This window comes from Balaenoptera borealis (assembly GCF_965194805.1).
Source record: "Balaenoptera borealis genome assembly, chromosome: 10".
Taxonomy (NCBI): Eukaryota; Metazoa; Chordata; class Mammalia; order Artiodactyla; family Balaenopteridae; genus Balaenoptera; species Balaenoptera borealis.
This window is the reverse complement of record NC_138874.1, coordinates 90,146,384-90,162,272: the sequence shown is the minus strand read 5'-3', so window position 1 is coordinate 90,162,272 and position 15,889 is coordinate 90,146,384. Positions and strand designations below refer to the sequence as shown.

Below are 15,889 nucleotides of genomic sequence, written 5' to 3'. Positions count from 1 at the left end.
AAATTTGTATGGAGACACAAAAGACCCCGAATAGCCAAAGCAGTCTTGAGGGAAAAAAATGGAGCTGGAGGAATAAGACTCCCTGACTTCAGAGTATACTATAAAGCTACAGTAATCAAGACAATATGGTACTGGCACAAAAACAGAAACATGGATCAATGGAACAAGATAGAAAGCCCAGAGATAAACCCACGCACCTATGGTCAACTAATCTATGACAAAGGAGGCAAGGATATACAATGGAGAAAAGACAGTCTCTTCAATAAGTGGTGCTGGGAAAACTGGAGAGCTACATGTAAAAGAATGAAATTAGAACACTCCCTAACACCATACACAAAAGTAAACAAAATGGATTAGAGACCTAAATGTAAGACCAGACAGACACTATAAAACTCTTAGAGGAAAACATAGGAAGAACACTCTTTGACATAAATCGCACCCAGATCTTTTTTGATCCACCTCCTAGAGTAATGGAAATAAAAACAAAAATAAACAAATGGGACCTAATGAAACTTCAAAGCTTTTGCACAGCAAAGGAAACCATAAACAAGACGAAAAGACAACCCTCAGAATGGGAGAAAATACTTGCAGACGAATCAATGGACAAAGGATTAATCTCCAAAATATATAAACAGCTCATGCAGCTCAAGAGTAAAAAAAACAAACGACCCAATCCAAAAATGGGCAGAAGACCTAAACAGACATTTCTCCAAAGAAGACATACAGATGGCCAAGAGCTGCTCAACATCACTAATTATTAGAGAAATGCAAATCAAAACTACAATGAGGTATTACCTCACACCAGTTATAATGGGCATCATCAGAAAATCTACAAACAACAAATGCTGGAGAGGGTGTGGAGAAAAGGGAACCCTCTTGCACTGTTGGTGGGAATGTAAATTGATACAGCCACTATGGAGAACAGTATGGAGCTTCCTTAAAAAACTAAAAATAGAACTACCATATGATCCAGCAATCCCACTACTGGGCGTATACCCAGAGAAAAGCATAATTCAAAAAGACACATGCACCCCAATGTTCATTGCAGCACTATTTACAATAGCCAGGTCATGGAAGCAACCTAAATGCCCATCGACAGACGAATGGCTAAAGAAGATGTGGTACATATATACAATGGAATATTGATCAGCCCTAAAAAGGAATGAAACTGAGTCATTTGTTGAGATGTGGTTGGATCTAGAGACTGTCATACAGAGTGAAGTAAGTTAGAAAGAGAAAAACAAATATCGTATATTAACGCACATATGTGGAACCTAGAAAAATGGTGCAGATGAACTTGTTTCCAGGGCAAAAAATGAGACACAGATGTAGAGAACAAACGTATGGACACCATGCAGGGACAGCGGCGGGGTGGTGGTGGTGGTGTGATGAATTGGGCGATTGGGATTGACATGTATACAGTGATGTGTATAAAACTGATGACTAATAAGAACCTGCTCTATAAAAAAAAAAAGTAGACAGGTCTGTCAAGGTAGGGTGATTTGCATGTCAGACACCTGAAGGATATCCAGGTGATAATACCAGAAGCAACTGAATATATGAATCTCAAAACTGGAGCAGAGGAAGAGGCTAGAAATGAGAATCGTATGTGTAGAAGTTGAAACCACAAGAGTGTATGAAATCAATTACAGAGAAAATATAGAGGAACTGGGGGGTCAAGAACAAAAACATAGGGACGTCTTAATGCTTCAAGGATAAGCAGCGAAGAGGACCTCAGAAGGAAAGTAGGAAAAAGCGATTATGTTGTAAGTGGTCCATAGTGTGGATTGGGTTACCCGGGTCCTGGGCCAACAGAAGATCTGGAGGGGAGGAGTCGTCATCAAAGTTTTGGATCCAGGCTGGTTCTGGTTCCCTCCACCTTCACTGGATGTCTGAGTCATCACTACTGAGAAAAAGATAACGCTTCCCCTCTCTTCATCTGCATCCACAGGAGAAGGTAGATCGAAAACCCTCTCCCATTATAGGAAAAAGAAGAAATCATTAGATCAAATCAGGAAGTTGGTTTCTGGCCCTGGCTCTGCCATGAACACTCATGTTTTGACTCCGGATATCATATAACCATTCGCAGTCTGGTGCTTATCTAAAAAATAAGGGACTTGAACTGGATTATCTCCAAGGTTGTATCTATTCGGTTAGTCAGGAGACAAAAACCACAGGTTATTTTAATAGAGCAATATAAAGAATCATTAAATAGGCATTGAAGAAAGGGCCAAAGGAAAACAAGTATCAGAGAGCTAGCAAGGGCAAAAGCAAACATCACAGTTAGGGCTGCGGGAACAAAAGGGAAGAGGCTGGCGTCACTGAAACTGAAACCCAGACTTCCCAGAAGGGGGCGCTGCTCCGCTGGTGCTGGCAAAACCACACTGGTTTTGTCAGTATTGGAAAAACTGCCACTGCGGGGAAACCAACATTGCTAGAGTGATGCTGATGTGATTAGAGCAAATAGGAGGAAACTTGTCCCTTCCTCATCCTGCCTTGCAGCTGTATAAGCCCCTCATTTAGGAAGTTTAAGTCTCTGAGCATCTCATTCAACAAATAGCTACAGTGATGAATAAATAAAAATCTTTCATAACTGCATCACTGAAATGGAGGTAAGGAATATGCTGAACCCAAAATAATGTGACACAAAAAACCCTGGAAGGAGAAGAAGGGTCAAGGCTTAGGGTGACTTCTGAAACCTGGAGACCTTGACCTTTGTGGACAACAGAGGATACTAAGGCAAGAGAGAACGCCAAGGCTTGCCAAAGATGGAGAAGCTACAGGAGACCCTCTGACGAACCCGAGCCCGAAAGGGCTGTACTGTGGTATACAAGTGAGTGAAGAATAAACCCCGCCACGCGGAAGGAGTCAACAAGGCCACATGTCCATCTCCAACCTGCTGCTAGATCAAGGGGAAGCAGCTCCCTTGAGATTCTGTAAACCACAAGCTGGCTCTCGCACAGGACTGTGGTCTGAAGTCCCACTAACTGTAAGGTTTGAAACCCCTTAGTGAAGTATTTAATTCAAATTGTTTCTGGGTAATGCCCCCAGGTGGCAGGCAGAAGCTTTCACAATTCCTCTTAAGAGAGCTCAGATTCAACTCAGGCCTCAAAGAATGTCCACAGGTAAAATGCTAACACAATATTGCAAATCAACTATACTTCAGTTTTTTAAAAAATGCTAAGGAGATTGAGCAACTTAAGGTAAACATTCACAAGGTATCCAAGGAAATAAAGCACCGTGAACAAGAACCAGCAGACACCGCATACGGAAACCTCAATGGTAACCAGGGAACTATACATTTAAAAACCTCAAGGAGACACCAATTCATAGTCATCAGATTGACAAAAATGTTTTAAATTGGCATTAACAGTTTGGCGTTGCCTACTGTATGCATTTAAACATATGCACACCTCCCATTCCTTTACGTTATGCCTAAAGAAACTCTTACACATGTATCTTAGGAGTTATGTACCAGAATGTTCATAGCAGTACTGTTCATAACAGGGAAAAACAACAAAGCCTGGAAATAACCCCATTGCTGACCAACCTAAATTGGATAAACTGGCGTTTTCACACACTGCTGTACTACAGAGCAGTGAGAATGAACCAGCCTCACGCATGGACGTGCATGAATCTCAAATATAATATTGAACAAAAGAAGTCATAGAAGAATACATGCAGTATGAGTCAGGCCATTCACAGAAGCTAAAAATATGGTACATGTTGTTTAAGGAAAGTGGTAAAACTAAAACAAAAAGCAAAGCAATAATTATCACAAAAATTAGGATGGTGGTGCTTTTTGTGGGGTGTGGGTAGCAAGGAGGTACGATCAAGGTGGATCATAAGGGGTTTTCTGATGTAGCTGGTAATACTCATTAAAAAAAATCTTGGCTGGCAGGGACGTGGGTGTTCACTTATGATCCTTATTTAAAACATGCATTTTACACACACTTTTATATGTATGATACGCTTCACAAAAAATAAGGAATGATCCTAGTAGTCCTTCTCTAACCTGTAAGATTTGCTGTCAGAATGCTGTGCAGTTCGTATTTTCAATGCCAGCTTCTTGGGCCATAAAATAAAAGGGGCCAGTGTTTTTCAGCAGTTCTTCAGGGCTGCCATACTCTACAATCTTCCCATTGTCTAGGACCATTACCCTGAAACAAAAAAGAGAGAAGTCTTAGAAAGCAGCGTCTCAAACCTTGGCATTTATAATAACCAGAACTAAGTCTCGATATTGTTACCAAGGCTGTTGCCCCAGAATCATACCCCTGCCCCTCCCTCAAATGGAAACCAAGTGCTCGTATCTAAGTTTCAGGAGGAAGCTGCAAAGAGAAAAACAAGAACTGGTTAGAACAAACTAGGCCCAAGGTGGTGGAAGATTTGATTTCCAGTAGATCTTGGGCCTCATTATGCTTGTTGTAATATATTAGCATGCTGAATGACACACCTACCAGCACCATGATATGGACAATTGCCATGACAACAACCGGAAAAGCCCATACAAGGACTGAAAAGGAGGGTTGCATCAGTTCCCGTCCAAACCACACCCCTCCTTCTCAGATTAGTCATAGATATTCCTCCCACTCTTTCCAATTCCCTCCCTTTTCCCCTCAACCCTCCTATATAAATGGTGTCTCCGCCCAAATCGGGTTGAGAAAGTTGATTTGTGAACTAATTCCCACTTCTCCATTCTTTGGCCATTGAATAAAGCTTGTGCTGGAAAGTCTTAGCATCGGTTTTGTTATTGGCTGTGCGAATCTGAGCGGAAAAAGAAGCTCCCTGGCCAAGACGAGGGGTCTCTAGGCTAGGACACCAGCGCGGGTCCAGGTGACCAATACAATAACAGTATGTTTATTCATACCAGGCTACAACGCAGCGAGAATGACTGAACAGCGCCTATCTGCACCAACTTGGATTCCATGTGGAATACTGAACAAAATAGACTTATACTGCATATATTCTTATACTATTTACGTAAGTTTTTTTTCTTTCTTTTTTTTAAGGATACACATTGTTTAAGGATACACTGATTTAAAAAGGGAGCCTTCCCCTTGGTCAAAAAAGGGAGCCTGTTCTCTTCAGTTTTAAGATTACTGGCCCCACCCATTTTGAATTGTCAGATTGTCAGAGTTAGAAGGAACAGAAAGCTTCTGTTTACAGGGGGAGCAGCTGAGACCCAGCTTAGTTGGGAAGGTCTATGGAGCAATATATATCACTCCTGGCTTGGGCCTCCACCCCCCATACTCAGTTAATAGTTTCACAGTTTCCCATTTTACCTTCAAGACAGTTCCCTTAACCCTGTTGACCTTCATTAGCTTGATGTATAATTTTGGGCAAATTACTTGCAATCTCAGCCTCCATTTCTTCATCAATAAAATGATGGTAGTTCAACCTTCTGTAAAGAGACCTCACGGCCGATGCTATCGCTGTTGACAAAGGGTTAAGCCGTGGCTATCGAGCTCTGCCCCCCGACTCACTTGTCACTGTCCATGATGGTGTGCAGCCTGTGGGCAATGGTGATGGTCGTGCAGTGGGAGAACTCAGTCTGGATGGTTGTCTGGATGAGGTGATCTGTCTCTAGATCCACCGCAGCAGTGGCCTCGTCCATGATCAGAATCTTGGATTTCTGAAGCAGAGCCCTGGCCAGGCACAGTAGCTGCCTTTGCCCTATGCTGCAGCCAGTGGAAGAAACAAAGCATTAGCCCCTAAGGACCAAGGAATAACCTGGGTTGGGGGTTGGAGGGGCAGATTTCATGTTCCAGATCAGACTTTCAAAACCCACACTTCCAAATTCCCCTAGAATGCCTTAGCCTCTTCCACTAGCTGTTTATTGTTACCAAGGGCAATGTTTGCCAAACTTTCTCAATTAATTGGAAGACCCACCGCAGGTACTTAATTTAAAAATTCCTATTTCTGGGCCCTGCTCTCAATCAGAATGGGGAGGAGCCTAGGAACCTGTATTTTGAATACACCCCAGGAGATTATCATGTTTAACAAGTTTGGAAAACTCTAGCCCCAGAATAGTGCTTTGCATTTAGCTACAGTGATATCTCAGTACACCACTTCAGCAGTATTTGACCTGACACCATTAGTATAGGGTGAAACCGCATGAGAATGCCCCGGTGGCATTTCTTAGTGGCCTTAGCAAATCCATTTGTTATTTTAATGTGTAATTCTAGTCTCAAGTCTAATTATTTGTTCAAGGCCTTCTCCCTTGATTAGAAACCGTTGCTATCTAATGAACATGATGTCTTGGTGTGAGATGCAATGTTTGTGGAATTCGAATATGCCTGTAAAAGGCAAATCACTTTAAATTGCTAAAAGCCAGTAATGAAGGCTGGGCTTCTTACTTACATAAAGAAGATTTGGGAAATGATGTGGAGGAAATATTCGTGAATTTGGAATTGCTCTTTCCTGCTGTGGCCATTAGGGAACGTATTAAACAGGGGGTGGCTAAAGTTCTGTAATTCTCTGTAAGAAAATTTCTGCAGGAGATGAGAAGTCACCCAAGATGAACTTCCAGTTTTTCTCTGTAACGTAAGAACAGAGACACTGAAAAACTATTTACTTAACGCTTCCCAACTCCCGCCTGGTTCAGTTGGACTTCATAGTTAACAGGCTGTTGCTGAGGCATCAGTATGGCTTTTCAGCTGCTGACTCTCCCGAAGCTGACTGATCTCCAGTCTCTGATCAGAGAATTTTAGGTTTCAACAGCCCCACACCAGGTCTGAAATCAAGGCGCTGGTAATGCCAGCTAAGTGTCTCCCAGCATGCACAGAGAAGGATGGTGTGATTCTGTTCTTAGGCCCCTATCACATTCTGCCCACATGGCCCTGCACACCTGCAGCATTTACTGCACAGAATTTACTCACACCAGGTGTGTCTTCTCCATCACACTGTAAGTGCTAGGAGGGCATGGATGGGTCTATGGCATTTTCCTCTGTATTTCCAGTAGGTGCTCAATATATGTTTGTTGACTGAATGTTTGAATGGCCTTTTTAATAGGCCTGAAGACCTACTTCAGTCCTGCTAGTTCCTAGACCTGTCGCTGAGGGAAAACAAACATGCTGGTGTTCTCTACCAAGGCTCACAAGTGTTCCCTGGGGCTACACACTGAAATCACCTGGGGCCACACACTGAAATCACCTGGGGCCCTGATGCAACCGGTCTGGGGTACAGCCTGGGCACTGGGACTTTAAGTTTCCCGAGTGATTCTAGCGTGCAGCCTACTTAAGACTCAACCTTCTAGGCAGTGCATCTCATGCTGTAATGTGCTCACAAATTACCTGGGACTCTTGATAAAGGGCGGATTCTGAGTAGTAGGATAGAGCCTGAGATTCTGCATTTATAACAAGCTCCCAGGTGAAGCCAGAGCAGTGGGTCCATTAATTGAGCTACTGAGCCTTCCCTTCTGAGCTCCAACTGCTAATGGTCCCTGCCCTGCCCACCACTCTGAAGGCACCAGGGCTGCAGCAAGGCCCGCCCCTGAGCCACCAGCTTTGACTGAGAGCTGACCATCAGTGTGTGGAGGGAAAAAAGAGGTTGTTGTAGGGAAAATGCCAGGCCAACTTGTTAACTGACAGAAAGTGTGAAGTGTCAACATATGAGGAAACACTTTGAAAAGGTAACAAGAACTGTGAAGCCAAAAGAGTCTTTGTGCTGGTTTATGGTGTTCCAAGGACCCTGCAGACAGCACATCTCCATCTTCCACGTGCTCCTTAGATCAGGGCTTCTCAAAGTGAGGTGCCTGTAACAACCCCTGGGGATCCTTTAGAACTCCCATCTCCAGCAATGCCACATACCAATTACATCAGACTCTCTGGGGCTGGGCCAGGCATGGGGATTGTTTTCAGCCTGATTGCAGAGTGCAGCTGAAAACCCGCACAACAGTGGGATCTGCAAGCTCATGTTTGTAATGTCCTGTGAGGGTATGTTTACTGACAAAGGTTTTCAAGAGTTTCCAAGCACATTCACATCTATTTTAATCTTCACAACAGGTTCGTTTTATGCATTAGGAATTAGACCTGGAGAGTGAAAATTCTTTGATGCCAGGCGCCACCATGCATGAGTAACAAAAGTAGTGGTCCCGGGCTTCACTGGTGGCGCAGTGGTTGAGAGTCTGCCTGCCAATGCAGGGGACACGGGTTCGAGCCCTGGTCTGGGAAGATCCCACATGCCGCAGAGCAACTGGGTCTGTGAGCCACAACTACTGAGCCTGCGCGTCTGGAGCTTGTGCTCCACAACAAGAGAGGCCGCGACGGTGAGAGGCTCGCTCACCGCGATGAAGAGTGGCCCCTGCTCGCCGCAACTAGAGAAAGCCCTCGCACAGAAACGAAGACCCAACACAGCCAAAAATAAATAAATAAATAAATAAATAAAATTTTTTTAAAAGTAGTGGTCCCCTCGCCTCCTCCACAGCCTGTGGGGGAAGTGGGTTATGAAACATTACCTCAGGTTGTCACCGCCCTCTGTCACTTCGTAGGACAACCCAGCTTGCAGGCCATCCACGAAAGATTTGAGGTGAGCAAGCTCCAAGGCCTTCCAAATCTCCTCGTCTGAGTAGTTGTTGAAAGGGTCTAGATTCATCCTCAGGCTCCCAGAGAACAGGATGGGATCCTGCAAGTCAAGGGACGAGGGAGTTACTGGGGCTAATGTCAGAAAAGGAACCAGTAGGGACTTCCCTGGTGGCACAGTGGTTAAGAATCCGCCTGCCAATGCAGGGGACACGGGTTCGAGCCCTGGTCCGGGAAGATCCCACATGCTGCGGAGCAACTAAGCCCGTGCGCCACAACTACTGAGCCTGCACTCTAGAGCCCGCGAGCCACAACTACTGAGCTCACGTGCCACAACTACTGCAGCCCACGCACCTAGAGCCTGTGCTCCGCAACAAGAGAAGCCACCGCAATGAGAACCCCACACACTGCAACGAAGAGTAGCCCCCACTCACCACAATTAGAGAAAGCCCCCGTGCAGCAATGCAGCCAAAAATAAAAATAAAAAAAATTTTTTTAATAAAAAAATAAACATCTGGCTTTTAATATATATATATACATATACACATATATATATTTAAATTTTTTTTTTAAAAAGAAAAGGAACCGGTAATTCTTTGTGGCCAAGAAAGTGAGCAGGACTGGTCTGAGATGGAAAGCTGGTTAGTTAGTGGTCCAGCTTCTCCAAGATTTCCCCGCTGAAGGCTTGAGCTAAACACGGGGAGTTAAACACAGCATTAAGAGAAGTCCTTGGTTTTGTTGTTGTTTTTCATTCTGAAATTCATTTATGGATTTCCAAATTTGCCTTAGCATCCCTTAAAAAGATGAGAGGAACGTCCCACACCCCCAAATGAAAACTCATGGTTTGGAGGTGGAGGGATCAGGGGCAGACAGGGGAAGGGGTCATATAGTTACAAGAGAAGAATTTCTTACGCTCTTGGAGAGGCTGGAGAAAGGAGTGTAACAAAGGGAGCAAACACCAGACAGACCAAAGCCACCCCAGAGACTTGGCTGCAGCAAGCAGAGGACAGGTTCTGATGAGGACCCACAGACCCCGAGAGCCTCCAGGGCAGTCCTTGTTAGGGAGGGTCTAGAGAGGAAGCTGCAGGGAAGACTTTCTTGCTGGTGCACTAACCATTCCGCTTACTGGCAAAAATTGCCACAGATTCCCTCCCCTCTCTTTTAACCATATCAAATGGGGAGTACAAAGCTTAATAGTTTCAACCTTCAGCAGCAAAACTGCTAATGCTGATTGCAAAGGTCCTGCAAACCATGATGGGCTATAGAAATGCTAATCAATCATCTGCTCCATTTGACTTCTGCTGTGTTGCTGCCACCTACTGGTTAGATACTGACAGTCACACAAGCATATTACCAAAAAATGTAAAACTTATTTTTGTAAGTTCTGGAAGCAATGTGTCTTAGGGAACTAGCTTAGGTATCCCAGGTAGATGGCAGAAATGATGCCACCAAATGAACACACATCAAGAAGAAGGTGCACATGTTTCCTGTAGAACAAGCTGCATGTGACAGAGTACATCCTACAGCTCACCTGGGGGATGATGGTCAGTTTCTCTCGGAGGTCGTGGAGCCCAATGGAAGCAATATCTACCCCATCAATGGTGATCTGGCCTCCTGCAGCCTCTAGGATTCTGAAAAGGCTGTTTGTCAGGGATGATTTCCCAGCTCCTGTCCTGCCCACCACGCCAATCTGTAAATACAGTTCCTTTGCATGTTAGTTCACCATGTAATTATTGAGGGCAACAATTTAGCCTGGGACATTCATAATCACAGGTGGAAAAAGACAGTGACTGGCTACTCCATCTCTAAGATGTTAAACTGATTTTGGTTTTGGTGGGGAAAAAAGTACCTGGATGTCAGAAAAGGATGGCTTTCCCATCCTACCTCCTAACTTGTTGCTTGCTGAGAACTACATTGACTGCTGGAAATGTACACATCTGTTGCAATTATTCTCGGAAATTATAGATTTTTTTAAAAATCCTTGTTAAAAGTGAGGAGAAGGGAAGGATTGGGTCTGACATCAGGTCTGAGAAGCAGACCCTGCCCTGGACCTGAGCATCAGTACCCAGACATTTTTTTGGCCCTGCATCAGACCCCAAGTCCTCAGAGAACAAGAAAACCATACCAGGACTTTGCAGACCAGAAGGAGAACTAGGCCATTCTCTCTGCAGGGACAAACCTCCACACAGCTGTTCCCACCGGTTCCTTCCCCAGGCCGGTGCTTCCTGACTTCCCCCCTCTACAAGCCTTGGCGCTTACAGGAAATGAGCTCAGTCAGCCACAGGAGGAGAGGATGCGGACGGGGAGATAGATAGCCTGTAAGGGCTCTCTTGCTCAGCCCTCCCCTAAGTCTGTTTGATCCTGTGTGGATATCCTGCCCTCTGGTGGTGGCGCTGTGTCCCTACACCTCCCCAGGGCAGAGGAAGCGCCCCAACCCTCTCACTTCAACCAGATTAATGAAAGCCCAGAGTCCACTGCTCTCCACCTCTATGTTCACAAGGACTCACCCAGGCCTTTCTTCAGCTCCACCTACCTTCTCCGTGCTCTTAATGTCACAAGTGATCCCTTTCAGTACCAGATCCAGCTCAGGCCGATACCGTACTTGGTAGTTGCTAAACCGGATCTCCCCTTTGCTGGGCCAACCTTCTGGAGGCCTCTTATCAGTCACCCATGGTGCCTGGCAAGGCGACAGGAGGAAAAGTGCTTTACACGGTGACAACTCGCTCAACCGTCCCCACAGGACTCATGTCACAGAACGGTAGCAGTGTGCCAGCCACCCGTGAGCATCTGCATTGAATAGCCTGAACTAGACTGGTACTTGCAGAAGGGTCCTACCTTATTCAATTAAAGAAACCCTATCCCACGAGGTTGTTCTGTGCCTCTCCAGAATGAAGCCACTGTTTAACTTGGTGCATCCCAAGACCTGACTTCTCCCAAACCATTACCTATTTTAGGTTTCAAGAAATTAGGTTCTTTCAGTTAGAGCAAGGGAGACTTCCAGAGAACCTTTATGACCCCATGTGAAATCTCTAGATAAGGTGAAGGTGCATTCTCAAAGCGGTGGCTTTTTTTTTTTTTTTTTGGCCTTGTCCCTGGCTTCCTCTGATTCCTCCTTACCTCATTTTCCACGTTTATGTACTCATTTATTCGCTCAACAGCCACAATGTTGGTCTCTATTTCTGACGTCATCCTCACTAGCCAGTTCAGGGTTTGTGTGATCTACAGAAAAACTGGAAGACTAAGGATCATCTCAGGCTCAGAAACCAACCCAACCAGTTAAACCACAAGGTCAATCTAGTGCCTACTCTGCACGCAGCACTATGCCCGGCTCTACAAGAGAGCAAGGAGAAGTATAGGAGACAATCCGCACCTCCTTGGGGGAGGAAATGAGGCCGGTGCATTGAAAGGTGGGAGGACAGTTCAGTGCTCAACTGTGTGGTGCTCACAGGAAAGGCACTACTAGCTTGGAGTGGCCTAGGGCCAAAGCTGAGGCTGGAGAGGCTGGCCGTTGGTGCGGGTCTCCTGCCTGTAAGCCCTTAGGGGTTAGGGGTGGCATTCTACCAATGGGGAAAGCATAAGGAAAGACACTGGGTAGGAGAAGGCCTTCCAAAAAACTGCCACCTCTCTCTGCTCTCAACAACAGCTCCATTGAGAACCCAGCCCTCAAGGTGGGACATCCACGTGGACCCTTGTCCTCTGTTACCCCAATAAACTCCAGGTGCCTTCCTGCCATCACAGAGATAACATCTAACCACTAGGAAGATGACTGTCATGATCTGGGCCAGAGTCCAGGGAATCTGTGGGTTACTCAGAGGCAAGCTTCTCACATGCAAGCTTTCTTCAGGCAAAAATGTAGTCCTGGCACGTACACACAGGGAATCTCTGTAGAGCACATGGTGGTTGGAGAGAGGGAGAGCACAGGAGGCTGGGGACTATGAGTAACCACTTGGTGAAGGCTGGACCATATGAATTGTTGATATTTGAATTATTTTGTTTTGGTTCAATATAATAGTTCTCCAACTCTTTGCCCCATCTGTCCTACGTTATTAAGCCTAGAAATGAGGGGATGAAAGGGCAGTGGCACAAGGAACCCAGTGATTCTGGTAAATGACAGAGTCCTTTTGGGTGTCCTGCCATGATCACCTTGGGCCTTATTAACGCCAACTGAAAATAGCACCATATAGAGCCTGCTGGTAGCTATGCAGACCCCCAGTATATTAGTTCAGAAAGAGTCCACAAAAGCTGGCCAAATGACTCATTAAATGAGTATCATTCATTAAACATTTACCATAGTGCCAGTCACTGAGTGGTAGGAAATAACATCTGATATCTATCCCTTAGTCAAACGGGGGATGCATTATATAGTTCCATTAGACTCTATATTCTTTATTAAAATTAACTCCAATTATTCTGTGATTTAAAAAATAAACATCGAAGTTATTTGTTCAGAAGACTTTCTGGTTACTGCTGTATTATAATAGAAACTCATTTATTTTCTCTTTTGATTATAATCAAGCAAAGAGACAGGAAACTATTAGATTGAATCATCTGAGATTGCTTCCTTAACTACCCAGGGCAAGAAAATTTATGTCCAGTTTCCCAGATGACACTGGTACCTACTTAGAAAGGGAAAGGAGTCTGTCCATGGGTTACACAATTAGTAAGAGATGGAGCCAGGGTTTGAACCTCAGTCTCCCCTGGTCCCTCTGGATCTAGAAAGGAATCAAGAACACAGACTCCACGGTATACCCTAGACTCCATTTAAGAATAATGCATGAATTCAACCAAACTCCCAGCCTTCAGACTCACACTGAGTGCATTGGACAGAACAAAGCCCACAGTGTCCCCACTTAGGGTATCTCTATAAATAACCATCATCAAGGATGAAAAGAAGACGATCAGGTTCCCAATCAGCTCCAGACGAACTGCAAGCCACCTGGAGGGCAACAGAACCAGAGAAAGAGGTGTCACTGAGAGGTGTCCTCTTCCTTACCTTACCCAGCAACCTAGGTGTTCCTAGAACATCCTCAGAGGGCTTGAGTTGGTAGGGCTGCGTTCTTAGGAGGTGCCTCAATTTGACTATGCCATGTGTTCCTAAAGTCTTTTAAATTGGATTTTAGAAAATAAATTGCATTTTAAAAGATACTAGAAGAGTTTGCTAAACTAAGGGAATCCTATAGTTCAATGTCTCCCAAACTTGCCAAATCATAAGAATCATCTGGTGGCAATTGTTAAAAATACACAAATTCATGCAAAAAATTCCTGGACTCTTCCCCAGGAGATTCAGGGGATGGGTTTTAGGAATCTGCATTTTAACAAATGTTCCAAGTGAGTTCTTTTGATTAGGCATGCGAAACAATGGCATAAAGAATCCAAATGTAAGGTTAGAAAGAAATCACCACAGGAAGGTTCAATGTACCCTGTCTGATTTCATGATTTAAAAAGGTAGAGAAGAAGCTGGAGGTGGAGGGAAATTAGGTGTGAGCTGACGACAGGGAGGTATGTCGGGCTTTGTAGAGAACTGAATAGTATGTAGATTGATGTAATTTATGAAAACTGACTTTCCCAGTAAAACGTATTTAACTAAATTTGAATAATTCTAGCATGTGTACAAATAAATATTATACATATTTTACAATGGGGGTCCAACAGAAAATTGACTCTTATGCCTGTTTCCTTCTTGGAAAGTATCTAAGATATAAAATCTCTTTACAATCAAATTTCTGACCTCTCCATGTTCCAGGTAATACTAAGCATCATTAGCCTGCCCTTCACACATCGCAAGACAGTGTAGAAGCCACTCAAGAGTTTTCACTTCCTGAAAAAGGCCTTCCTCCCCCAAGGACACATGACTTCTTGCCAGGGTCTAATGAAGCTGGAGGAATCAAGAATGCTCACCCTTTTTGGATTCACCTCACAGGATGTGAGCTTTTCATTTCTGTCATCATTGATTTTGCCTAAAATTTCCCAGCTTTCCTCCCTCCAACCTCTGCTTCTTTCACCACCCTACAAAGAGGGTGGTGACAAAAAAGTCCTGCCTACGGAGAATCTCACATCCATTCTCAGGGAAGCAAACAGAATGTCCAGTTCACCCAGCACCTGAACAGTACCTGGGTTATCAAATGCTCACAGATGCCATGTGACTTCCTCAATAAACCTGTGAGGTAGGTTGTGTTCCAGCCATTGTACAAACAAAGAAAATGAGATTTTCCTGAGAGGGGTCAAGACAATTCACCCAGCTTGGTAAATGGCAGAGCAGACAGAGGGACCCAGTCTCTGACTCCAAAGCTCATGCTTTCTCCTCTCTACTCACATGACAGGCGTGTTTGGCAAGAGTGAATTTCACAACACTGGCCACGCCTGCCCTCCCACAGCTAATGTCGAAAGTGCAGAACCCCGAAGCACATATTTGGGTGAATATCCAGGGGCAGCCTCACCTGTTGGAGGTAATCCAGGAAAAGACACATTTCTGGTTGGTGTCCGTCGCCATCTCATTGTGCTTTAGAAATCGCTCCTGGTGCTCAAAAGCGCGGATAACAGACAAACCTGACACAGTCTCACTAAAGTGAGAGTAGATTGGGGACCTGGTGACAGAGTCCAGTCGTCTCAGCTGGCGGGAAGTAGCCACATAAAATATCTGGACCCAAAAAAGTGAAGACTCAGTCATACAATCGTATCACATATGCTATACTTCTTCCTTCATGGCCGTGACCCAGTATTCTTTACATTGAGGCCACAGCTCACATCTGAACAGAGAAGCGGCTCTGGTCTCATCTCTGACCAGAGGAGAAATGAGAGAGGCTCAGAGGAAGAGGATGATGGGAAGATCTGGGGTTGGAGGGAACAGAGGAGCACGAAAGCGAGGACACCACACCTCAGCCCTAGAGGTTGGAATTTTCAAACCACGTAAGGATTTTTGTCAGCCTAATCCGTATGGTCCCAAGAATCTGCACATATTGTCTAAATGACAGTTTTGTAGTGGTTAGAAAAACAGTCTCTAAAAGATTTTATAAATGCTGCTGGGAACCGAGGGGTGTGGAAAGTGGAGATGGGCAGTAAATGGTCCAAGAAAGGTATGCCAAGGTTTTGATAAAAATTGAATAGAATCAGGTAAGTGATCAAAATTGTGCTTTGACAGTGTGTGAAGGTAAAGATCGTTTGGAGGTGTGTGGAATGCTGAGGGTCTAAGAACTGGAACTGGATGTAATAGCACAGGCTGAAGGGGGAGGTTCAGTGGGGTGGCTTAGTGGTGCTACTAGATTCCAAGAGGATTTGTTAAAACTAGGGAAGAACTGGGCATTTGAGAGTCAGAATTCAAAATGTTATACCTGGAAATTTCCTCAAATATCCTGCCTCTTATTTGTTGGTTT

At 44.7% G+C, this 15,889-nt stretch overlaps 2 protein-coding genes across 8 annotated transcripts in view; one reads left to right on the top strand and one right to left on the bottom strand.

The window, feature by feature from the left end:
- The window catches only part of DNMBP (dynamin binding protein), a 153,606-nt gene extending 138,670 nt beyond the window's left edge, over positions 1-14,936 (top strand). The window contains exons 16-17 of one of the 3 annotated variants that reach the window (XM_082408054.1): positions 4,871-4,980; positions 14,263-14,936. In XM_082408054.1, the coding sequence (XP_082264180.1) occupies positions 4,871-4,980; positions 14,263-14,313 (161 nt within the window). In that variant the 3' untranslated portion in view covers positions 14,314-14,936. Of the gene's footprint in view, positions 1-4,870; positions 4,990-8,003; positions 8,054-14,262 lie in introns of those variants that run through there. The other 2 variants (XM_082408055.1, XM_082408056.1) reach the window with 2 other exon arrangements.
- Positions 3,629-15,889, bottom strand: part of ABCC2 (ATP binding cassette subfamily C member 2) — a 62,707-nt gene continuing 50,446 nt past the window's right edge. The window contains exons 25-32 of one of the 5 annotated variants that reach the window (XM_082408058.1): positions 14,957-15,156; positions 13,392-13,455; positions 11,637-11,738; positions 11,053-11,196; positions 10,051-10,209; positions 8,456-8,622; positions 5,484-5,678; positions 3,629-4,160 (exon numbers count right to left, since the gene is read on the bottom strand). In XM_082408058.1, the coding sequence (XP_082264184.1) occupies positions 4,031-4,160; positions 5,484-5,678; positions 8,456-8,622; positions 10,051-10,209; positions 11,053-11,196; positions 11,637-11,738; positions 13,392-13,455; positions 14,957-15,156 (1,161 nt within the window). In that variant the 3' untranslated portion in view covers positions 3,629-4,030. Of the gene's footprint in view, positions 4,161-5,483; positions 5,679-8,455; positions 8,623-10,050; positions 10,210-11,052; positions 11,197-11,598; positions 11,750-13,328; positions 13,456-14,956; positions 15,157-15,889 lie in introns of those variants that run through there. The other 4 variants (XM_082408057.1, XM_082408059.1, XR_014249206.1 and 1 more) reach the window with 4 other exon arrangements.